At 40.7% G+C, this 24,521-nt stretch overlaps 3 protein-coding genes and 1 long non-coding RNA gene across 8 annotated transcripts in view; 3 read left to right on the forward strand and 1 right to left on the reverse strand.

Annotated features, from left to right (window-relative positions):
* Positions 1–9,189, forward strand: part of LOC146493869 (protein NLRC3-like) — a 53,453-nt gene extending 44,264 nt beyond the window's left edge. For both annotated transcript variants that reach the window (XM_085149670.1, XM_085149672.1), the window contains 3 exons: positions 5,188–5,364; positions 7,685–7,867; positions 8,543–9,189. In XM_085149670.1, the coding sequence (XP_085005796.1) occupies positions 5,188–5,364; positions 7,685–7,867; positions 8,543–8,546 (364 nt within the window). In that variant the 3' untranslated portion in view covers positions 8,547–9,189. The remainder of the gene's footprint in view (positions 1–5,187; positions 5,365–7,684; positions 7,868–8,542) is intronic.
* The window catches only part of LOC146493871 (stonustoxin subunit beta-like), a 50,039-nt gene that overhangs the window by 16,788 nt on the left and 8,730 nt on the right, over positions 1–24,521 (forward strand). Inside the window, exon 1 of one of the 4 annotated variants that reach the window (XM_085149734.1) lies at positions 10,687–11,028. The exons of 2 other annotated variants lie outside the window; for them this stretch is intronic. The gene's annotated coding sequence lies outside the window, so the exon portion shown is untranslated. Of the gene's footprint in view, positions 1–10,686; positions 11,029–11,242; positions 11,359–24,521 lie in introns of those variants that run through there. One more of the 4 variants, XM_085149736.1, reaches the window with a different exon arrangement.
* Positions 1,070–4,929, forward strand: LOC146493872 (protein NLRC3-like). The gene is made up of 2 exons (XM_085149719.1): positions 1,070–1,767; positions 3,273–4,929. The coding sequence occupies exons 1-2, from the start codon at positions 1,076–1,078 to the stop codon at positions 3,451–3,453; spliced, it is 873 nt and encodes a 290-aa protein (XP_085005845.1). The 5' UTR covers positions 1,070–1,075; the 3' UTR covers positions 3,454–4,929.
* LOC146493873 (uncharacterized) lies at positions 9,068–11,404 on the reverse strand. Its single transcript, XR_014872122.1, has 2 exons — positions 11,273–11,404; positions 9,068–11,192 (listed from the first exon to the last, which is right to left on the reverse strand). It is a non-coding gene; the product is annotated as an uncharacterized LOC146493873 (long non-coding RNA).

Genomic DNA, 24,521 nt, shown 5'->3' on the forward strand with positions numbered 1-24,521 from the left:
TTAGCTTTTCAGCTACAATTTGCTGGTAGTCCAGCTATGTTAGTTTTGTGTCATACACATTCCTGAGACCGAGGAATTTTGTAAAGACATGATTATTTTTCTTAATGTGTGTTTTATATATTTGTTGTTGGCTTTTACTATGTTGATAATACGCAGTGTTTACTGTGATTTGCAAAGGGCCAGCAGCAGAGTTGGAGTGGTGTTTGCCCCAGCATCTGAATAAACGGCGCGGTCCGAGCCACAAATTGAACGCCTGTGTCCGACTGGTCTCTCTACTGTGCACCCCAATCCAACACAAACTTACACAACGCAGAGTCCGGGGTGTAGGGAGGCCCCTGCACTGGTTGGGTTACACAGACAAAGACAAAAACTGTGGTATTTTGTAAATCACTGTGTGATTGTGTAACTTTATTAGCAGCGTCCTCCTGAAATGCACCAACAACACTGAGAGTAACATCCTCCTCTCTGGTTCTAAATGCTCTCTGGTCGCTATGGTAATGCGTAAATAGTTCTTTCAAAATAAGACACACGACCACAACACGGGAAAAGACCCAGGGAACCCGACTTAACGATTAAAACCCCTGAAAACCATACACTTCACACCCGAGCCTCAACTCTCGCGGCGCGGTACCAAACGGGCCCGGGTGTTGGGGACCGCTGCCGTGCAGAAGACACGGCACTAGATTGATTGACAATGGTCTACAGCAATCAGAACGCACAACACAATGTGCTGTTAAAGAAAAAAAAAATCAGTGAAACAGCGAGTCCGCGAAAGGTGAACCGCGTTACAGTGAGGGACCACTGTACAATAATTTCCAGTAGCACTGCTGATATATGAAATGGTGAGTTTTGAGGTTGTCTTCAAACAAGTGCATTGTACTAGAAAATGGTGTTTGAAGGATTACAAATGTAAAACGTAATGACTATTTTATATTTATGAAACAACTTTATGCAGAAAAAGTAGCAAAGAAACAAAAACAAAAAAAAACAAAAACATAACACATGGACACTTTTGGCCACAAACAAGCTGAAGGGATGGTGATTTTTTTAATGAACCCAGATTGTTAAAAAAACAATGGAGCAGTGTGGTCTGGATGTGACAGAGGCCTCGGTGTACTCAGGAGTTTGTACAGAGATCTTCAAAAGAGAGTGTGTGATCTTCCAGAAACCAGTCTACTGCTTTGTTCATCTGAGCATCCAGGAGTTTCTGGCTGCAGTCTACATGTTCCACTGTCACACCAACAGGAAGACAAAGGTGGTAGAAGGTTTTATAGGGAAGAACATGTTCAAGTCTTATAGCTTCTCATCAATGGATGCCTTTTTGGCTAAAGTCATGGAGAAATCCCTCCAGAGTAAAAATGGCCACCTGGACCTTTTTGTTCGCTTCCTTCATGGCCTCTGTCTGGAGTCCAACCAGAGACTCTTAGTAGGTCTGCTGGGTCAGACAGAGAACGGTCCAGGAACCATCCAGAGAGTCATCAACAACCTGAAGAAGATGAACAGTGATGAAATCTCTCCTGACAGAAGCATCAACATCTTCCACTGTCTGATGGAGATGAACGACCTCTCAGTACATCAGGAGATCCAAGAGTTCCTGAAGTCAGAGAACAGATCACAGTATCTCTCTGAGATCCAGTGCTCAGCTCTGGCCTTCATGCTGCAGATGTCAGAGGAGGTTCTGGATGAGTTGGACCTGATGAAGTACAACACATCAGAGCAGGGACGACTGAGACTGATTCCAGCTGTGAGGAACTGCAGAAAGGCTCGGTGAGTCCAGATGTGATCATTAACATCATTGATCAGTGTAGGTTAGTAGTTTAATGTTGAAAATAAAATCAGATTGTAACCACAAAGTGTTTGTGTCCGTACGCTGCAACCTTCCACACCATCCTTTATCGTACAGACTCAGCAGCAGCTCCATGGATCCCAAATCCAAGAGTGGAGAACAGATTTGAAGTGTGTCACATCCATGCAGTCACAGCTGTTTCCACCATGTTTCCACTGATATTGATCCTGTTCAATGACACGTTTCATATCAGTGAATATGTTCTTTAGGACGTCCACTGACATGTTTAAGTGTCCTGCTGGAAATCACTCAAATCATCCATGAAATCCATGAAAAATCCTTTTAGTGTTTCTAACTTCCCCCTCTGTCCTCTCTCTCTCTCCATCCTCCTCACTGCTGCTTTCACTGATAATCACACAAACATCGTATTCAGCTACAAAATAACAATAATATCATCTGATGATCATTATTATAAGAGCAGCATCCATATTTGATATCAGAGTAACACACTGATGGTTATGTGCAGTCATCATCAGTGACTGTGGGTCAAACAGAAGCTCTCTGATTGGTTGCTGACCTTGGTCACCTGTCCACTCTCACCTGTGTGTGTTTGCTCTCTCTTTGCTGTCTCCATCCTCTCTCTCCTTTCTCTCCCTCTCTGTCTTTGTACCGTCACTCAGGTCCAATGGAAACAGTGACATTTACAAACCAATCAAAGACAAACTGATCCATGTCAGGTGATAACAATATTCAAAGTGAATACAGGCTGCTGCTGGACACAGACAGGTGACATCATTTTGACTTGCTGTCACCTGGATCTGGACTCATAAACACTGAAGCCCTGAACAGGAATACAAATCATTTTCTGCCAACTAGCGACACACCAGCAGATAATGGCTCAGAAAGCTAAAATGAGCCAATCATTTCTGTGTTTAGTTCCTGAAATCAGATCTGATATCAGCAGCTCTGAGTTCATTCATCATTATTGTCCAGTGATGAGATTTCTGCTCCGTTTGGTAACAGTCAGCAGGTTTTTCCTGCGTGTGGACGTGAACAGTCGTACCTGACAGCAGGTAGCAAACAGAGATCATCTTTCCAGCTGGAACTCTTCACTGAGCTGAACTCATTCAAAATGTTCTGGAGTCAAAACAGGAAACAGTCCAAATGTGTGTCTTCACTCTGACTCTGGATCAGATCTCAGTGACAGACTGTGGACATTATGGAAGCCTAAATGTGACACCATCTTCCTCCTTCATCTGCAGATTAAAGCCAAACAAAGATTCTCATTAAAAGTCTGCAGGTCTGAGAGAGACTCAATCGTTGTGTCATGTCAAACACAGTAAGAGGAGCTGAAGCACAGATGTGAAGAGCAGATTCATCAGATTATGACCTCACTCTGTTTTGTCTTCATATACATTCAGTCTGTGTTTATAATGCAGATTTTCTGCTTTTATAATAACACATTTTATATTTTCTATCATCACAGACTGACTTGGTGTCAACTCTCAGAGACTCACTGTGAAGTTGTGGCCTCAGCTCTGAAGTCCAACCCCTCCCATCTGACAGAGCTGGACATGAGTTTCAACCTCAACCTGCAGGATTCAGGTGTGAAGCTTCTGTGTGCTGGACTGGAGAGTCCAAACTGTCGGCTGGAGACTCTGAGGTGAGTTCACTGACTGCGGCTGTTGTTGTTTTTCTATATTTCAGGTCTTTGATTGATGTTTGAAACTTTCTTTAGTTCCTAAATGTTCAGGATGTGTCTGAAGACAAATGTGAAGAAGTTTGAGTGCTTTCAGAAATGTTGTCTTTCCAAACGACTGAACAACAGTTTTTCCTTTTGGCTCCAAACAGAAGTGACAGACTTGAGCAGGGTTCATTTAAAGGCTGACAGAAGTGGAGTGGTGACGGGGAGATGTTTGACAGGACAGTGTTTCAGCCTCCACAGGTTCATGTTGTGCTCCATCAGTCAGTGAAGATGAAGTCAGTGCTGATGAGGCTGTAGAGTGTGTGAGGGATGTGAATGAGGATGATGAAGATCTGATGATAGCAGATAAAAACAGGCTGCAGAGACTTTGAGCCATACAGGGCACACAGTGTGTACAGAACAGCTGAAATCATTATGGAGGCCTCACTGGAATATGGAAGCATCACAGTACAGCTTCAGTGAAGCTTTAAAGTCTCTGATATGAGATGAGAAATGAAGCAGCCAGAGCTTTTTCATGAGTGGAAATCCACGGTGACTGTGAGCTGCTGCTACAGCCTCCAGATTAGCCAGCAGCTCATCCTGCTCAACATTTTCTCACCAACTTTAATGGAAGTGTGATGTTTTCAGCTGGAGTGATGGTCAGGGTGGCCTCCCTCTCCTCTTCTTCTCCTCTTCCTCTTTCATTTGTAAAGCCACTTCTGCTGCTTTCATTCATGTGGAAGTCCTGTAGCTGAGTTTGGGAGAGACTAACAGCCTCGGCAGCAGAGGGGAGAAAGGCTGTAACACCACCACTTTACTCTGTTCTACCTGTCACATCATTTTATCAGGAAACAAATATGCTCATGTTTTTACTGTGTTTGTCTTGAAGATGTAAGAAGATCACATGGTGCTTTTTCTTATTGTGTTGGTTTGTTTCCTGTCTCTTGGATGGAGCCCAGCTGTGCGTGGCCCCTGGGCCTGTGGTCAGAGTGTGTGCTGGATAATCCGGCCCAGGATGAGGCCAAACTGACATGGGATGAAATGTCTGTCACATAATTGAGCTTAGTGTAGTTTCATTTCTGCACAATTTAAAAACAACCCAAACTTTGTTCTGTCTTTTCTATGTTATACTGTAGACTTTCTTTGATACTGTGTCCAAAAGGAGCAGCTTTTACTTTGAAGGGGAGCCGTCTCTGTTTCCTCTTCAGGTTGGATGATGGAAGCAAATGAGTGTGTGATGTTCTTTCAGTGTTGCACTTTGTAGACGCTCCCTGAGCACTGGTCTCACAGCCAGCTGCACATAGAGACCAGTGTTGTTAGTCCAGGTCAGAAGATGACTTGTTGGAATGAAAATGAGCTTGTAGTTTGTCTGCTTTAATAATGTGACTGGAAAAAGGTGTTGGACTTCAAATATGTCCATTTCTTTCACACTTCACCTTTAAAAGTGAAGCCTTGTGGTTCCTGGAAGGAAAAACACGACTTTTTCAAGTCTTTGTCCTGTTTTTATGATAAATGTACGACTTTAATGTGAAACATTCAGAGTTTTTTCTCTTGTTGTGTTTGTTTGAAGCTGCTTCCTGTTGGCTTCAGCTGTTTGGAGTTTCCATTTTCTAAACTTCTACATTCTGAACCTTCTTCAGCTCTGAACAGATGATGAAACACTGAATGATTTCAAGCACTTTGTCTAATAAACTTACATCTTTCATTCTTTATACAGATTGGAGAGCTGTGGTTTGTCAGAGATCAGCTGTGATTATCTGGCAGCAGCACTGAAGTCCAACCCCTCCCATCTGAGAAAGCTGGAGCTGAGCTACAATGACAACCTGCAGGATTCAGGACTGAAGCATCTGTGTGGTTTCCTGGAGAGTCCAGGATGTAAACTTGAAACTCTGAGGTCAGTCAGCATGTTTTAGTTGTGCTGAGATGAATATGATGTGAAAGTTGTGCTGACACTAAACTGCAGACATCAGGCTGATATTATACTGATCCACACTGAGGATCTTCATGGTAAAGTCTGTTTTCTTCTTCTCTGGTTTAGTCCATTGACTGCAGCAGAACAATGTTCACATTTCAAACCTTCAAAGAAGAAGAAAAATCCTCCACTGGATAATTCACTGTGAAACTCTCCAACTCTTCATTCCACCTTAAAGTCTGTGTGACACTGAAATCCAAAGCAAAATGTGCGTTTGCTTTACAGACAGCAGTCCAACACAAACATACACACATCATCCAAAACACAGTCCAACATCCAAATCTCCTCCACTGCCAGCATGAATGATGGGAAAGAGAAGGAGGAACACTCTGACATTCAGGGTTAGAATGAGCTTCATGAAGCAGACTGTGAAGATCAAAGCTGCATTAGAAAGCTTACATGAATGAATGAGTGGACAGAAGTGGACAGAGATCATCTGAAGCACTTCAAAGGCTTTAAATCAGCACATTTCTCTTTATTCTTTATCAACTCTGTTAGTTTCTCTCAGTTTTCTGTGGAATGAAGCTAACAGCAGGCTAATAAGATGCTGACCAATAGGTTTCTATTAAAGGTTGTAATTTGTATATGAAAAAGTGCTTTGGCTCAGCAGGGATCAGCTTACAGGTAGAATACAGCTGCTGGATGGGATTAGCATGTCATAGCTATCTACCAAACTGCTAACTGGGGGATTTCAGGCCATCTATGGATCATTTTTGCTAACTGTTTATTCAGCTTAGGCTCACAGGGCTGCAGCCTGTGCCCTAGCTGTCATAGGGCAAGAGGCGTGGTCCACCTGCACAGGTGAGCAGTCCATCACAGGGCCAACAGAGAGAGACAGAGAAGCACTCTCTCACATCCACACCTACAGCCAATTTAGAAGCACCAATGAACCTAAGCAGCATTTCATTGGACTGTGGGAGAACATCCAACCTCCACAGAAAGGCCAACAAGCTTCAACCTACAACCTTCTTGCTTTAAGGCACTAGTGCGAACCACTTTTCCCCATTTCAGCCCAAATCCTGCATCTTCCTGTTTCTGACTCCAGGCCAGCTCCACTAACACTTTCTCATCAGACACTGCCACCTAGTGGAGGAAGTCTTAGTTCCATTTGAAGCTTCAGATTCCAGTTAGTTCCTTTACAAAGAGGTGGAGGTGGTGGGGCCACAGCACCATCATCACTGAGTGCCATAGGACACTTAACCTTTGTTTCCATATGCTGGGAACTTCCTGTTGTTCCAAGGAGGACTGGAAAATGTGTGAAAATCTCCCAGTCAGTTCCTCACAGCACACTTCAATCATTTCCCTCCCACAGCATCAGGACCAGGGCTTTTTCTCTCTTTGGTCCCACTAAGAGATTTCCACACAAACACCTCATCAGTGGGACTCTCAGAGCTACCAGCCCTTTGCTACAATCACAAAGCTCTTCATTGAAATCAATGATATCAAAGCTGGAATCAAATGAGTCCAAGTCTTCTGCTGATTCAGCATCACATTCATCTTTGCTCCTTGTTCTGCATCCCCACCATGGACTTCATTCCTTTCCAAGCCAGCCTTGAGTGTCCTTTATTCAGCTCATCCTCTGCTTTACTTTTACACCTGATTTTAGCTACTTTATCTCTCTTTCAACAAGTTTCTGTGCCTCAATCTTTTTCTTCTCTCCCTCATAACAAGACAGCTTCTTCTGCCTGAGAACATGTTGGAGTGATTTACTAATCCAGGGCTGCTTATTGGGGAAAATACTTCCTGTTTCCAAAGTAATCCCCATTTTTCCCAGAAAGAAATGTCCCAGTGGGTGCAGTCAAAGCAGTCCCTCAGTCCCAGTATAGAGTCTTTGGTCCAGACTGGAACAACTGTGTGCCCAGTTTGAGCTCTCTTCAGTGCTGTGACCTGACAGGCCCAGAGGGGCCATCACATCACATTTAGAAGCTCCCCTAATGGAGCCACAACACATGTCCAATACTTAGTCTGTCTTGTTGGACCAACTGGAAGAAATGATTCAAGGACTTAGTCACAGAACAGAGATTCAAATCTCCAAAATCCAACTGGCTGCATCAGGACATATAGTCTGAAACTCTGCACAGTTTCCTGTTTGAAGCTGCTTCCTGTTGGCTTCAGCTGTTTGGAGTTTCCATTTCCTAAACTTCTACGTTCTGAACCTTCTTCAGCTCTGAACAGATGATGAAACACTGAATGATTTCAAGCACTTTGTCTAATAAACTTACATCTTTCATTCTTTATACAGATTGGGGCGCTGTGGTTTGTCAAAGATCAGCTGTGATTATCTGGCAGCAGCACTGAAGTCCAACCCCTCCCATCTGAGACAGCTGGAGCTGTCGGGAAACAACCTGAAGGATCCAGATGTGAAGCAGCTGTCTGATCTTCAGCAGAGTCCAGACTACAGACTGGAGACTCTGAGGTCAGTAGAGTGATGGAGTGAGTGGGTGGTGCTGTCAGCAGTATTGTACTAAACACAGTCAGTATGAAACAAAGATCCAGTGTTTCCTGTAAAGCTGCAGCTTCTCAGTGAAGCTGTGAGAGGAGAACGGTGACAGGCTTCAGGATTGGACACAAACACCTCCTGTTTCTGCCTTTTTGTCACCTTTATGGTCACCATAGTAACGGCTGACACGCTCTGATCAAACACTGTCAACAGCCAATCAGCTCTCTGAACAAAGCAGCACGCAGACCAATGACTGCATTCATTTCCAAGTTTAAAGCAGTGAAGAACACAGTCTGTAGGTGAGGAAGAATTTAGTGAGAGCAGATGTTTGGATGGAATTCCTCCAGTTAACAGCTGGAACGTCCATCTGGATTGTTGGGCTTGTTGTTGGGGTTCCTACAGAGCTCAGAGTGGACACACCAAGGTTCTTCTAATGAATGAAAGTCCAAACTCAAACTAGGAGGGAAAAACATTTCCATCAACTTCAATAAAAATCCAAAGATTAGAGAAAGTGAAGCAACAATGAGTCCTAGTCCAGTCCCAGCACTGAAGTCCCTGCTGCTCTTTATACTGGATGTGCTGCATCACTGACTGACAGCTGATGAAGAGTCTCTGGAAACACTCGTTTATCTCCTCTGCTCTTCCTCCTTCTCTCTGCAGGTGATGATGGTAAACAGGACGGTGTGTGTGCTGAGAGAGGAGCAGCTGTGTCCTGATGATCCAGAGAGGTTGAAGCAGCAGCAGCTTGTGTGTAGAGACGCTCTGACTGGGCCATGTTACTGGGAGGTGGAGAGGAGAGCTTCATCCAGCAGTGACTGACAGAGGAATGAAGTGCAGATGACTGTCAGTGCTGCAGAGTGAACTGCTCTGAGAACAGCTCCACTGTCAGACACAATGTAGAGTCCAGCATCATCCCTGTGTGTCCCTCTGGATCTGACAGAGGATCATCAGTGTATCTGGACTGCTCTGCTGCTGCTCTGTCCTTCTACAGTCTCTGCACAGTCTCTGTCTGACTCTGGCTTCAGACCCTCCTGGATCAAACTCACCTGGAAAGACTTTCAAACATCACTCAATAGATTTGAATACAGAATATATTTGATATATACTGTAGATGTACTGTAGAGTTGCAGTTTGTCACTTGTAAATACAGTCTGTGAGCAGCTATGAGCTGAAAGATCTTTCTAGAAACACGAAATGTTTTGTCTCTTCTGTTGCTTTTTCATATATTTCCACAACATTAATATTGATCCCACCTGTCTCACCTGTTTCATGCTTTTATACATAATAACAGGACACGTGTGATCTGAGCGCTGCTGTGGTTGCTGTGCTGCACGTCTTCATTTAGATAACAGAGACATCTAGTGGTTCAGAGGGAGAACTGCAGGAGGTGGAGCTGTGTTTCAGCATGGAAAACTTTTTTATTTTTGTCTTTTAGGCGCAGATACAAATATGACAAGTATCAGTGTACGATACAAAAGGTCAAATCAGTTAGCAGAGGGAACAGTGATCACACAGCAATGTAAGAATAGAAACATAACAGTGAATCTGGACATGTATACAGATGGAAGCAAACAAACAGGATGTAACACTACATTAAAGCCACAAATGGAAAGAAAACAAACCCAAAGGAAAATATATTTGATCTCAGGAATCCAAATGAGATGCTTTAGAGCACGGGTCGGCAACCCTGGGCACGCGTGTTACAGCTGCCACGTGAAGGGTTAACTGATGGCACGCCCATAGCTGGACTGGCCATCGGGCATACCGATGGTGATTTTTCGTTTTTATGAGCCGATGATGTTTTTTTATTTTTTTGTAACGGTATAAACAATGAAAGGTGGTGGATTGGCCGGATGCTGGTCGATGTGTAAAAATAAGTCAGTTGTTTGGTGGTGGCTATGGCGGAGCTTCCACAGAGGCAGCAGGTGGATGAGGGAAAGGGGAGGTAGGAGGAGCAGAGACCCGAGGCGGCTTCAGGTAAGAAGTTATGAGCTGCAGTCTATCTGGGTCAGATATAAACCAAGTTTAGGTGGAGTTTATTTTCCTTGTGCTGACTTTTTACAGTCAGTTACAATAACTCGTACTGCGTGCTAGCTAGCATGACGGAGTTTCTATACAGCTGGGTGGGTGCTATGATGCTACTGATAGTGAACTTTACAGTGGCTTGCAAAAGTATTCGGCCCCCTTGAACTTTCCCACATTTTGTCACATTACAGCCACAAACATGAATCAATTTTATTGAAATTCCACGTGAAAGACCAACACAAAGTGGTGAACACGTGAGAAGTGGAACGACAATCATACATGATTCCAAACATTTTTTACAAATAAATAACTGCAAAGTGGGGTGTGCGTAATTATCGTGTCATGGAAAAACACACTGCCATCAACTTCTGTTTTGTTTTTGTCAAAATCACTGTAATATAATCACTGTACCTTTATATACATGCGACTTATATTAATGCTGCTGCCCTCTTGTGGCTAAAGTGTAATTATGTTATTGTTATTAGGGAAAACATTTGAGAGTAACATGCCAAATGAGTCAGCACTTTGGCTTTAGCTCAAGAAATCCTCATTTTTATGTAAATGTCATCAGTTATAGTTGCATGTATTCATTATCATAATTGAACCTTTAATAATGATGTCCTAAATTGATTTTATGTAAACTAGACAATAATTTTATGGTTGTATTAAATAAAGACATCACTAATGAATTAACTATTTCAGTAATTAATTAAAAAAATGTACATAATTAATTAAAGAAATATATTAATAATGAATTATCCATTAATTTCATTTAAAATGTTTCATTATTTGTTTATATACAATTCAAATGAGTTAATTACATATTTAATCAATTATTGGTTTGTTTTCTATTTTAATTATTTTACTGACACATTTAATGAATTATTTAATGATGTATTTATTTAATTCACGTTGCTACTCCTGGCCCTGCATCGGTTTTCATAAATACATTTTATTTGTCAGCTTCACCCATCAAAGTCAGGGGGCGGGGTTAATGCTGATCAAGTCAAAACCATTGCTTTGGTCTGGTGGGCGTTCTTTTAGTGGGCTTTTCTGTCACGGCCTGCGTGGCAGACTATGATGAGGGGAAGGAGGACCCAAATGCTGGACTCTTTGATGAGGTCAGTGCATTTATTTACAGTGATCCAAAATATTCCAAACAACAATAAATCCCCAGTGCGTTCCCGACTCTGACATGTCCTCTTGCCAGTGTTAGTGTTCTTTGTCTCCGCTCCTCAGTGTCTGAGCACCCCGTGCTCGCTGCCCTCTCGTCTCCACACTCCTCCTGGGGAATAAAGAAGAGGCAGCCGTCAGCAACGCCACAATGCGGCAGACTAACCTTAACTAACTTGCCAAGAGACTAACGTGAAGTTACGCAATGATCCAGCATCGGAGAGAGCTCCACCACACTCCTAAGTAGCTCCTCTGACGAGGCTTGATCAGCTGCAGGTGTGAGTAATTCTCCTCCACAGGTGTGGCCAGGCTCCTGGCTGACACACCCACACACACACACCTAGATACACAAACATGGAAACAGGAGACAGCAGCACCAAAAACACACATGTCCATAACTTCTTACAGGCCCTGGGTCACCCAGACCCCGGTCCCATGACAATTTCTCAAAGCTAAGTAGGCCTACACACCAGGGTTTGGACATGTGTGGACCCAAACTATACTTAAACTTTACCCTTTCTTGTGTGTCACCAAATACACTTTAATATCTTCTAGACAAGAATGTAGTGGCATCATCTTTAACCTCCTAAGACCCGAACTCCTCCGTGGCATTCATTTTTAATTTCTCTTTGATATTTGGGCTGATTGGGACCTGATGAATGTAAAACAAAGAATTACCAGATTTTTTTTTTTACCATATTTTTGTTTCTGAGAAAAATGAGAGCCACATATGAGGATATTGGTCTAAAATTTCGATAGCACAGTGGCAGTATAACATCCTCGTAAGTGGATATCAGGCCCTTGTAGAGCAAAATTGAGTATTTTGGTCTAAACAACCCAAAATGTGATGTCCACATATGTGGACGCCAGGTCCTAGGAGGTTAAATATCTGCTCACTTTGTCAAAATGAACCTAATCATCTCTGATGAATTCAGTGATGTCTGCCAGCTCACCTTGCAAGTGGTCGAGCTTATACCGCCGACAACGTGGCACACAACTTGTAAACCCCCTGCTGACGATCAGCTCTTGAGTTATTTATGTTAGTTTCAACTGTTCCTGCAAAAAGTAAGCACGTGTTACTGATAAAAAGTCCAATAGAAGCAAAGTCTAAACTTTGAAAACAAAAAACAAAAACCTGTCTGATTCAGATCTGATCTTTGGGGGGGGGGGGGGGGGGGTTCAATAAGCAGTGTGACCCGTGTATATGCATCAGGGTGGGTTTTGATTATCGATTTATCGATTAAAATCGATTCTGGCTTGGATAACGTGATATCGATTCATTAAAATCCTGAATCGATTTTTTAATATAAATTTATTTTGGCCAAAACGCCAGAATCTCAGGTTAAACCTCCCAAAATTTCAACAACCACCAAACAGCTAAAACAGTAAATGAGAGCAGGAACACGGATTCTGCACAAAGACGTAAACACAAAGCGCGGAGCCGCCGACGCATCAGAATCAGTGAGCTGTGACTTTCTCACCTGACTGCACGGACACGAGCTGAAAGCCGACAGCTCACTGACTCTGATGTTTCGGCGGGTCGGCGCTTTGTGTTTACGCCCTTTTTGCGCCGATTCTAAAGCTGTTAGTTTATCTCTCTCCAAACAATATTGACCGAACCAGCAGCAAAAGAAGATCCAAACTACGCTTCACATAAACATCGTCATGACTTCACTCTGATTGTTTTGCTGCCACCAGGATAAAATCACACTTCATGCACAGCTCTCTCTCTCTCTCTCTCTCTCTGTACTTCAAGAACAGTTTCCCGTCTAAAAATCTGTTTTCTGCATTATTCGCTTGCTTGTTATGCACAAGTCTACCGTTCTTACAGCCTGTCGGCCGCTGTTTTTTTTTTTCTTTTACTTACTTCTGAAAACAAAGCCTCATTTCTGCCGTTCAATACTGAACAAATTTAAACTTTTTAAAATGATGCAAAATTGCAAAATGTTCAGCTGTGTCTGTAATAAAACCTCTGTAACTTTGCTCTGCTTCATGTCAGCAGCATCAGGTCATGTTCATATGTTCATTAATGGTTTTCTTTCGTTTTTGATGTACTGCAGAATATTTGTATAAAATCCAGGCCAGGAAAACCTTCATGTTTTTCTGTTTTATCTTCAGCTACTTTGACACAAAGGCTGTGATGCTCACTCCTTTGATAAAGTCTCGCAAGTGTCAGATTTCTTTTTATAGATATAAAAATATAGAAATGTACTGATGCATGATCTGAATGATAATATTTCTGACTGTCTGAGGCAAAATTTCCCCGATTCAAATTGAATCTAATTGAATGGAATCGTGGATCGAATCGATTCGGGACCTTGTGAATCGGAATTGTTAGGTTCAAATATTGAGGAGGGGTAGAGGAGGTAATCAACTTTCATAATAACAACACTGGTCCGGCCGGGTGGAGTCAAACGATGATTTTAATGACACGCGTGGGGAAGACCGCCGCTGTACGCAGACAGCGCCGATCCCCGACTTACAGAGCATAAGCAGGTGTTTTATACCTTTCAGGGCTTAAATTTACTGACGCCCCTTAAACGTCACTCAGATACAGTTCATACATAGAATTCAAAACCACAATGACTTAACACAGTTTAAAATAACATTATCTCCGTCTCCACGACAGATGCTTCCTGTCAGCCAACAATAACAGCAAAATATATCTCTAATTCCTCACACTCCCTCTCTTGGTGACCCTCTTGAGGGTCACCACACTTTACTTGTGTCATTGCTCTGACCCTCTCTAGAAGTCCTCTGGCTCAGCAAATCAGACAACAACCTCATGTCATCTAAGTGGTCCAGTAATAAACATCAGCTCCCCCTTAAGAACAGTCCATGCGTGAGATTAGGTTTTTTCTGGGTCCCTCTCTTGTGGTCTGTCAGGCCTCGGGCTTCCAAGATCCTCACCGTCGCCGAGATCTCCTGCAAAGGGAACAAAACACCTTTTCCTACGCCTCCCTAACTTATCATATTCATCAATTGTTCTCTTTATTCAAACTTGGTTCGACCTATTATGTCTGGGACTCTTTAATCAAAAGCATAAACCTAATTATCTTTTGACTTATTAACTATTATTTATACATATTCTCCAACGTTACTCATCCCAGTACTCATCATTTTAACACTCTTAAAGCGTTGCTTTCACGTCCCTGCATATGTTTCCTGTTGCTCGCTCTATTCTCCCTTATCTGATCATCAACATCCTGTACATGTCAGGGGTTGCTGAGTGGAGGCGAGGAAGTGACCCAAATGCAGGACTCGTGGATAGTTAGGTGAAGGTTGGTGTTTATTGCGATGGAGTGAACAAACAGAACAGAGGTAGGAAATGGCTGGCTGGCTGGATGACTGACTGAATGGCTGACTGAGCAAACGACAACGTAACATCAATGACACGACAAAGAACTGGTGAAACCGAGGAACTTAAATACACAGGTTGAATGATGACAATGATTGGAAACAGGTGAGTACAGAGCTGAACATAATCTGACTAATGACACAAGCTGACACGGGGAACAAACAGGAAGTGAAACAGGCAGTAGATAAATGGTGAACGTGAACTGAAAATACTGGGTCAACGACGCAGAAACCCTGACAGTACACAAAACTGTTGCTGCTGCAAGGGCCTCCACTCTAACCTAAAAGTCACCTTTCACAATAGATCACAAGAAAATCATTATAAGCGCCTATTCTACTAAAAGATCAAAAAGAAAACAACCATTTTAATCAATTAAGTTTAAGCATATAAGCAATTACTCATGCATAAATTTCATCAGAGCTAAACGCTGCCCAGAAAGAACTCCTGTGTGTTAACACTAACTTCATTTTAAAACTCACATTTCCTGTGTCATAACCTGTTCTTGATATAGCATCTTTATTTCATTTTGCTCCTCTATAAACTAGAGTTAACTTCTACAGTGGCCTCCTTTTGTTAATGGCCCGAATTATATCAACAAGTTTCTCCTCTTTCAGCCAGATTCAGTTATAAGCTAAATGAATTTCAGGCCTTTGGCCTGACAGGTTTATGGATTCTATGTGTCTGTAAGCATGTGCGCCCTTCTATGCTCTAAGCCTCCCTCAATATATCAACCAAGACGTCGCGCTCAGTGAAGCTTACAACCTTCAATAGACTGAGCCACAACTCTTTAATAAGCACCAAAATGCAATGTGTAAAAATCATTTCTGCGTATAAGCTCTCTCCTCTATCCTAAAAATAAATCTATGTAATATCTATATGTGTAAGCCTACATTATAACCACTTCTTCTAGAAATCAAAAAAGAAATCAAACATTTTCTACTCCTACAATCTTCACTAGTTTCCCCATATCTTTTATTCCAACAGTTTCCCTTTAAGTTTTGTACACTGCTTCTTATAAACACCGGCATTTTATCTTCTAAACAGGATTCAGTTCACTTTAATCCTCTAACCTTAACATAAAAATAACAATTTCTGCTTCAGTTTTAGCATATCTAAATTATGAAAAAAAACCAAAAGTCATAAAATGATCCTAAAACCTATTTCAAATTAAACCTTAAATTCCCCCTTTTTTGACACATCTCATGTGTCAAACAAAAAATGCTTCACCCAAGCTTAGAAATTAAAAAAGAAAGAAGTTAGTCATCCCAACTTTGGTCAAGTCACACAAATTCACTCACATGCATTCACACCAGGTTTTTGCTGATAGTGGAGACTCCCGCGCAAGTAATCAGATTCTCCACCCTCAGCAAAATGAGCTCATTTATTTGTTTTCTTTTGTTTTTATAAAATAGTTCTTTATGCTTTTGGACTGGATTGAATCGCTACAATCCTTTTTGTCAGGGACTTACGACCTGATCAGGTCCCCACAGGTAGCCTTCTCCTCAGCCAGTTGTAATCTGGAAAGGTCACCTTATATTTGCTCTCCCGAGAATTTGTCAGCGCTGTTATTCACTCTTTCAGGCCTGCTTAGAACAAAAATGAGAAAAAGAGAGCTGATTATTAGCTCATCAAAACACAAAACAAAACAAAAAAACACCTGACAGGTTTTCTCTAAGTGCACTGTTACAAAAATAATGGGCCCCTCTTAGACATGTCCATGTTTAATAAAACTCCCTCTATTAAAAATAAAAAACAAAAACAACCCAAACCTAACTGACCGAATCAACCCATCACTACAACAACAACCACAAAAATCTTAAACACACAAAGTTTTGCCACCAGGGTCCTGACACTCCCAGATCAACTGACATATTTTCACCTTCTCAATACACCGAAAATCTTGTTAAAACCACACAATTTGCACACAGCAATCTCCCCCTTTATGCACTTTAACATACTTAGATTCAGCATAAGATATAAACCCAATACAACAAAACCCATTACAACAAAACCTGTTACTTTACCATTATATTTCACCAAGTAATCCTCCTCAGTCACTGCTCTGTTTCCTCGATTGAAAGCCTCAGTCACACACACACACACACACAGGAAGCTTCCTCGTCACCACTCACTCCAGCTAATTTGCATACTGAGTCATATCTCAAGAAGTTGCCGTAACAAGAGAAATACCTGTTTAAACATTACCACCTTATTGAATTACTTTCATTTTCTTTCTATACTAATCACTTGCTTTGATCAATCAGTACAAGAGTACTCCCAAGTCACTCTTATAAAAACTACTTTAATCACTTTTCTTTTCCATACCTCACTCCCTCTGTCATATAGCTTCTTTGAGTTATTCCTCATCTTCAAGCTTTAAGTGTATTTTATTAACCATTCACACCATTTTAACACTCATACAAGTAGCAAGCTTATTTTCATTGCGTATGTTTATGTTCTTAGCCAGGTTTAATCAATGTCTATGCATTAATCTTCATGAGCTTGTCCTTGTAAGGTTAATGCATTTTCTGCTTGTGTATGTGATTTTGCATATGTTGCTTTTTGCAGTGTTTCAGACTCCTTCACAATTCTCCACTTAAGCAGTCAGTTTTCTCTTTCCCAAATTTGCTAATCCAAATTTTGATTTCCCACCTGAAATAACAGCATCCCTGGTCCTCAGCCCTAGGTCAGACCTTGCTTGTGAGGTTCAGGGACACATGGCGCCGTGAACAATTCAACCAGAAACTTGCCTTAACATGTCCAGTGATGTTAACCTATAGCTTTCTTCCGACCGCTACATGTGGAAAATTGATCCAGGTCTGCTTTGCCCCTGAAAATAACACAACTGAGACATTTTCATTATTATCCTGAGTGCTTAAACTACCCGTTTTTTCTCTCTCTGGTCAGAAATACCAACTTATGTCATGTATGTAAGCATGGTCTTCATTGCATTTTATGTTATATGATCATGTTAATGAAGTGTAAGCTGCTTCTTCATTGCATATGTATGTTTAGGGATGGGTATTGATAAGATTTTCACGATTCTGATTTCATTTTCGATTCTGTTTAACGATTCGATTCTTTATTGATTCTCTTATCGATTTTTTTTTTTTTTTTAAAAAAGGAGAACACTAAGGTCAATTAGCTTAGATCTTTGTTTTATATCTTCTCTTTGAACAAGATAGAAATTTAGGAGTAACATGGCCTTACAAACCCAACAGTGAGATCTTAACAGATCCAACCTACGGCTCTTCAATGGGGTGTCACAGGGTCCCCAGGAAAAAAAATTGTGAATGTAAAATAATAAAATAAATATTCTTCTGTAGCAATTACACAAGAATATCCAATAATGTCCCTGCCTACAATTAAACACATTCACTTACCGAAAATCGGGGCATCTGCTGTGGCAAATGGGTGCAAACCTTTTACCACAAACTTAGTCACTGCTCGGTGACATTCGTCTATCCTGGCCTGAAAGGAGACGCTAACTGTAGACTGCAGCGAGAACTGCCAGCATCTGAGCCAGACTGTCTGTCTCTCTCATCATGGTCACCTAAACGCACAGTAATGGCAGGTTTTGTAATAAGGCAGATCGCGCTAACATAATCTGCACTGTTAGTTGATTATTTACCTGCCGTATTAACGGGAGAGGACGTGCAAATGTTACCGCTGCTGCTGGGTTGAGATTCACGAGTCGAGCGGAATTAAAAACACGACATTCATTTAAGGTTATCGCGCGTTTTGTGAGCAAATGCTTTTGCATATTCGTAGTGTTTCCTCCCTTAAATGAAATATCTACTTTGCAAGTATTGCAAGTTGCCCTGTTGTCATCCGTTCTCATAAAGTATAAAAAAACTTTTTAGCATTTGAGCCGCCATGTTTCCTGCCAGGTAAATGACTCTCCGCAACGTGGTGACGTCATTCGGGGCGACTGGAATCGATAAGGGAATCGTTTGTAAAAATGGCAAACGATTCCAAGGAATTGAAACAGTGGGAACCGGTTCTCAACAAGAACCGGTTTTCGATACCCATCTCTATGTATGTTATAATCAGGTTTAATTCATGCATCTTTTCACTGAGTTCTGCATTCAAACTATCTCACTTCTGATTCTTTCCAAAAACAATTTCACATGTAACAATTTGTGTATGTGTGTTTTCTATTTTCTGTTTACCTCTTTGTTGTGATCTGGGGGACATCTCTAAACCATCATGAGTTCAGGCTTCAATTTCAACCCAATTATACCCTATATTCTCTCAGTCAAACTCGTCTGGGCTTCACCTCTCACTGGTCTCCGTCTTCTCTTTTAACAGTGTCATGTGTTGTCTTGAAATCTCCAGCCAACACAATCCCAAGTAAACTGTTTGCTGCTTCTCTGTTTCTTCTCTGTTGATCTTTTCAGTATTTTCCTTTTAGATCAAGTCCCAGCCTGACAAAATATCACATTCAGTGCCTTCAGACAGTCATGTCACACTGCTCTTACCAGCATGCTGTTCACCGTGCATGTTTTCATCACGTGGTTTCTGCTTCTCTGTTGATACTTTCAGTCGTCTCTTTCAAGATTGCTCCAAGCATGGCAAATCTGAAAACCAGTATCCAGTGCTTTCCCACAGTTCTTTATCCCACTGTTCAACTGCCCAGCCTGTAATTCACAGTACATGTTGCATCACGTGCTTTTCTTACATGCTGCTGGTGTCGTCAGTGTGGTTTCAGTCGCACTGTCTTTTGACTGCTGTAAATTCTTCAAGTCCACGATGTTCTGTCGGTCTTCATCAGGAGATTAACTGTCCTTTGAGCTTCTTCTCAGGAAGGGGACAAAGTGAGAGGTCAAGCTGTAAAATTTAAAGCCAAAACCTGGCCTGTTTTCCTCCCAATTCTGTTAATCTATGGTTTTGCCGCTGTACTCAAGGTTCCAGGTTGAGAGAAGCCCACACTAAAGCATACAATTAATATTCTTTTCATTTCTTTTCTTAAAACCTCCATTTGCTTCATCTGCCTAGAGTTTAACTCGTCTGTTTCTCTCTCTGGGTGCTCCCTTGGCACAGTCAGTTCCTTTTATGGTCATGTAGAGTTCCTGTCTCACACACCATTTCCTGTCACACATGCAGCTGCTCAGAGCCATATTTTCTGTTCCTCTTTCCTATTTTACAGCCTAATCAAACTCTTTAGTTTTACTAATTCTTGATCTAAAAACAATGCACCCTTATTTCACGCACACACTTTTAACTATACTAAATTCTTTGCATTTGTCAGCATTCACATCACAGTCTTCAGTGTGCTCCACATTGCTCTTTTCAGACATCAGGAATCGTCTCGCACACCGCCTTTTCTCTCACACTTCCACTTTTCACTCACTCTACTATCAACTTCCATAGTGCTTTTCTTACTTATTATTTTTGTACAAATCACACCCAATCACTCAAAACCTGCTTCTCACAGCATTCACACTCTTAACCTGTGCCAGGAGTTGAGAAATATAACTCAAAATACACTTTCCTAAGAGTCTTTTAGACATGCTTTTTATAGTGAGAAAGAGCAAGTAAAAAAAATTGAAACCTCTATTAATTCTCACAGCACACACATAAAATGGAAAAAATAAAACACACCAACATTTATTGCTGAAGAGAGGTTACTACTGAAAGTAATATGTTAATCTTAAGCAAATACAATGCACTCAGTATATTTATATATATATATCCAACTCAGTCAATTACTATACATCCACTACGGCAACTCAAAACTTTATTTATAGTCCTCTAATAAACATAAATGGCGTCTTAAACACACGCATTCAACAATGTTTGCAGCAGTATTTGTGAAACCAACTATGGTTTAAGCAGTTCACTGCTTACTAATTTGCATTTTCACATTCACACACACACAGTCTAAAAATAGCTCCAGCACAGACTCAGCCTCCTTTCACACAGAGATCTCTTATTTTATATTACAACTGCACAGATTTTTAGGCCTTTTAACACCTACACAATTTCGGCAAATTTAACCTTACCGCCCAGCGGATAAACTCTATCAGTTTTTTGCGATCAATTCACCAGTATCAGACTCTAACTGTTTCTGGCCTAATCTCTAACATCCCTAAATTAATTTAAAAGTCTCCAAGACCCGAGGACGCACCTCTGCTACCCAAAAAAGCGCAAATACCATTCCAAACGGTCAGGAGACTCAAACTCCTAGCTATTTTCTCCCCGGTTGCCAACCGTACTATCCCTATTCGCCGATAGGTCAAGGCCGAGCGTCCTTGGCCAGGAGGGAGCATCACCTCCGAGAAATGCACCTCCTAGTGGTCCAACCACCGTCCTTCAAAAATTTATAATACTTTGAAACAACAATCAACACCCAAAACAAGTGTATGACTGACCCAGGTCCAACCTCTCTGACCAATTTGGGACTCAAACCCATAAAATGACCAAATTCCCTACTTTCCTACTTGGGACTTTAACCCTTTAGGGACTTTAACCCTTTCACTGTTTTCCTTTTTTCCTTTCTTTAAGGGACTTTAACCCTTTCAAACTTCAACTTTCAACTCTCATGAGATTTTCACCAAAATCAAAACAGACACTCACCAGTAATTTCAGTGAGTAGACTTAAATTTTTTGATGTCCAATTTGGCACATTTTGGAAATAATTCAACAGGTAGTAGTGCCTTACCTTTGAATAAGCCGACTTATGCCCACTCACTTTGACCACTGATATTCGTGCCTGCCCGTCTGACCACCTCGGACCCCGGATTTCTCCGTCCAAGCCTCCAACTCACTCTCCCTCCTCAATAACTGGACGAGCCTCCCAAATGTTAGATTCAATATTGAGGAGGGATACAGGAGGTAATCTACTTTCTAAATAACAACACTGATCCGGCCGAGTGGAGTCAAACTATGATTTTAATGACACGCGTGGGAAGACCGCCGCTGTACGCAGACAGCGCCGATCCCCGACTTACAGAGCATAAGCAGGTGTTTTATTCCTTTCAGGGCTTAAATTTACTGACGCCCCTTAAACGTCACTCAGATACAGTTCATACATAGAATTCAAAACCACAATGACTTAACACAGTTTAAAATAACATTGTCTCAGTCTCCACGACAGATGCTTCCTGTCAGCCTTCTGACTTCTGACACTTCTTGTCTGGAAAACCAGACCCACACCCTGCAAGAAACTGTTCCTCTTTTTGCACAGAAAATTTCGCAGTTGCAAGCAAACATGATTAACCTCTCACCTATAAATGATTCTATCCACTGTGTGAGTGTGTCAGCATGAAATGCACTCAGTTTCACCTCACCAGCTGAACCTTGTAACCTTTTCCATCAGAGAGAAGGCCAGCACGTACACATTTAAGATTATAACAAGCATTCAAAAGCATTTAAGATTATTGATTTAACTCAACAGTTTAACGTGGTTATAACTGCACCTGTAATAAAGGCTAATTGGGTACCAATATGTTTAAACACCTGAATACAATATCAATACTGCAGATTGTATTATTAATGCAATGGTAATGATGATGATGATTAACAATAACAGCAAAATATATCTCTAATTCCTCACACTATCGAATCGATTCTAGAAATGAGTGACGATACCCAGCCCTAATATGCATGTTTTAATAAAAGAGATAATGTTGGTGTTTCAATCACCAACATTATCTCATGTAGTAACTGTCATGTAGTAACTGTTAGCTTTAACTGTACAAGGCTTGTTAGACATAATGAAACACATCGTGCAGATTTCTGGATGTTAGACTATAATTTTTGTTATGATTATTAATCTTGAGTCTAAAAAGTCAGTCAAGTATATCCAGGATATCTTTCTGTTAACCGGATTCACTGACCCTAACACTGGGACCAGGATAAGCGGTCGCATGAAGCTGGTTATCAGCTGACAATCTTATTATTATTATTATTAATTTAATGAAGTTATTTAATTTTTCTAATTTTTCCTCTACATTTGCCCTGAAATGAAGGGATTGTGTTAAACATGCTTTAGTTCCTCACATTTTTCTGCAGTTTCTTTGTTCAACCCCCTGAATTAAAGCTGAAAGTCTGCACTTCAAACACATCTGAGTTGTTTCATTTAAAATTGATTTTAGTGTATGTACAGAACCAAAATTAGAAATTAAGTTCTCTCTGTCCAGATATTTATGGACCTAACTGTATAATCTATACAGCACTTAAAAAATGCTATAAATAAAGAAGTCTGTGAAAATGTGGCGCTTCCAGGTCAATTTAAACTGAAGTGATATAATCTTCTCCCCACAGTTTGAGTTTGTATTGTCTCAGCTGCAGACAGACTATGATATAAATTTGGAGGTGCCAACCACTATTAATATTATTAGTTATAAAGGACACCTTCCTGCCTTTAGTCTTATTCATGATGATTATTAGTTGTCTTCTAATGTCCACAAGTCTGTATGATGTGTTTCATAGTTTCTAACAAGCCTTTTAAACTTAAGTTACTGCATTGCTGAAACATCAACATCTGCTTATTGAACAAAAACAAAACAACCAAAAGACCACACATCTGATTTTATTCTTATTTTAATAGACTTCCAAAAATTCTACCAGATAACTGGCCTCAGAATATAATTGAATAAACATTTTTAAAAACGATGACCTAATCCTGTCTTGACAGGCTGAGCTCTTCAGTATCCACCAACAGCATCGTCATGCTGAGTCAGACGTTTCTGCTCCTGGTGGAAATACTCTTCCTCTTTCCACATTGTACCAAATGTTTTTAAATGTTAGTTTCAATTTAAAATGAAAGATTAAAAAAGTGTGACACATATAAACATCAGATAATTAAGACAAGCGAATGGTTCAGTTCCACATGTGCTCCGCTGACACATTAAACTTCAGTAAAATGATGCAGTTATGAAACAACTCTAATCTAAAACAAACTGATTTGCTCAGGAGCAAAAACAGTGAAGTAAGTGACTGTAAGTGAGTAAGCTGTGCTGGTGACTGGATATCAGATTTCCAGTCATTAGAGCAGATAAGTGGCAGAACTATATTACTGAGCTACACGTTTACTTATTTAATTGATGTCTGTCAATAAATCTGTTTAATTTAAATGCAAATAGCCCAAATCCTTATTAAAGCATCAGGTTCACTTATAAAGTCTTCTGTAGTTATCTTAGTGTCCATCGCCCTTCCCAACATGGGAATAAAGCAGCTGTGAGAGAATTAAACATTAATGAATCAATGGTACGGAAGTGGAGGAAGCAAGAAGAATGAGCTGAGTAAAGTTTGACTTATGCAACATTTTTGTTTCGCTTAATGCGCCTTATAATCCAGTGAGCCTTATGGTCTGTAAAATATGGTGCGTTTGCAATACCAATGTGCACAATATTGGAACTAAATTCTTTTATATTGACAAACAGCGGCCCACATTAAACTGTGACTGTCACCAGGTAATGTGGGCGTGTTTCCTGAATAAGCAGCAGGTGGTAAACAGCTGACAGGTGAACAGGATGCATGCAGGTAAACTCGAGGGCCCTTCGAGCTGATCGGTGGTGTCGTGAGGAGAATTTCAGCTCATTATTCATGTTACAGAAACACAGAGGTACGAGACCAGGCAGAAGACTTTCTGATTATTTGTTTTTAGTTCAAATAATTCCATTGTTGTCTAGTGATGGTGTGGTAAAGCTCTGTGAATGTGTCCAATTTTTCTGGCCAGTTGCTTCGCCCAAAGGCAGATCACACAAAGCCTCGTTTAACTGCTTATTATGAAGAACTGACATCTGCTGGTCATTTAATGTTCAGCAGCACTGCTGTGAGAATACCTGTAGGATACATACCAGTGGATATGTAAGCACATGCACAGCTGCAGGGCTAGAAGGGCCAAAATGAATTAAATAAATAGATTCTTAAATAATTAATTAAATGTGTCAATAATTGTTTAATTAAATATATTTAAAAATCAATCAATTTGAAATTCATTTATTGGAAATTACATGGCATTAAATCAATGATGTATATATTTAATTTATTCAGTATTTTGAGCTTAATTCATTAATGACATTTAATAAATTATTTAATGATGACTAATTGATTAATTATTGATGATTAATTAAC

This window comes from Neolamprologus multifasciatus, chromosome 22 (assembly GCF_963576455.1).
Source record: "Neolamprologus multifasciatus chromosome 22, fNeoMul1.2, whole genome shotgun sequence".
Lineage (NCBI taxonomy): Eukaryota > Metazoa > Chordata > Actinopteri > Cichliformes > Cichlidae > Neolamprologus > Neolamprologus multifasciatus.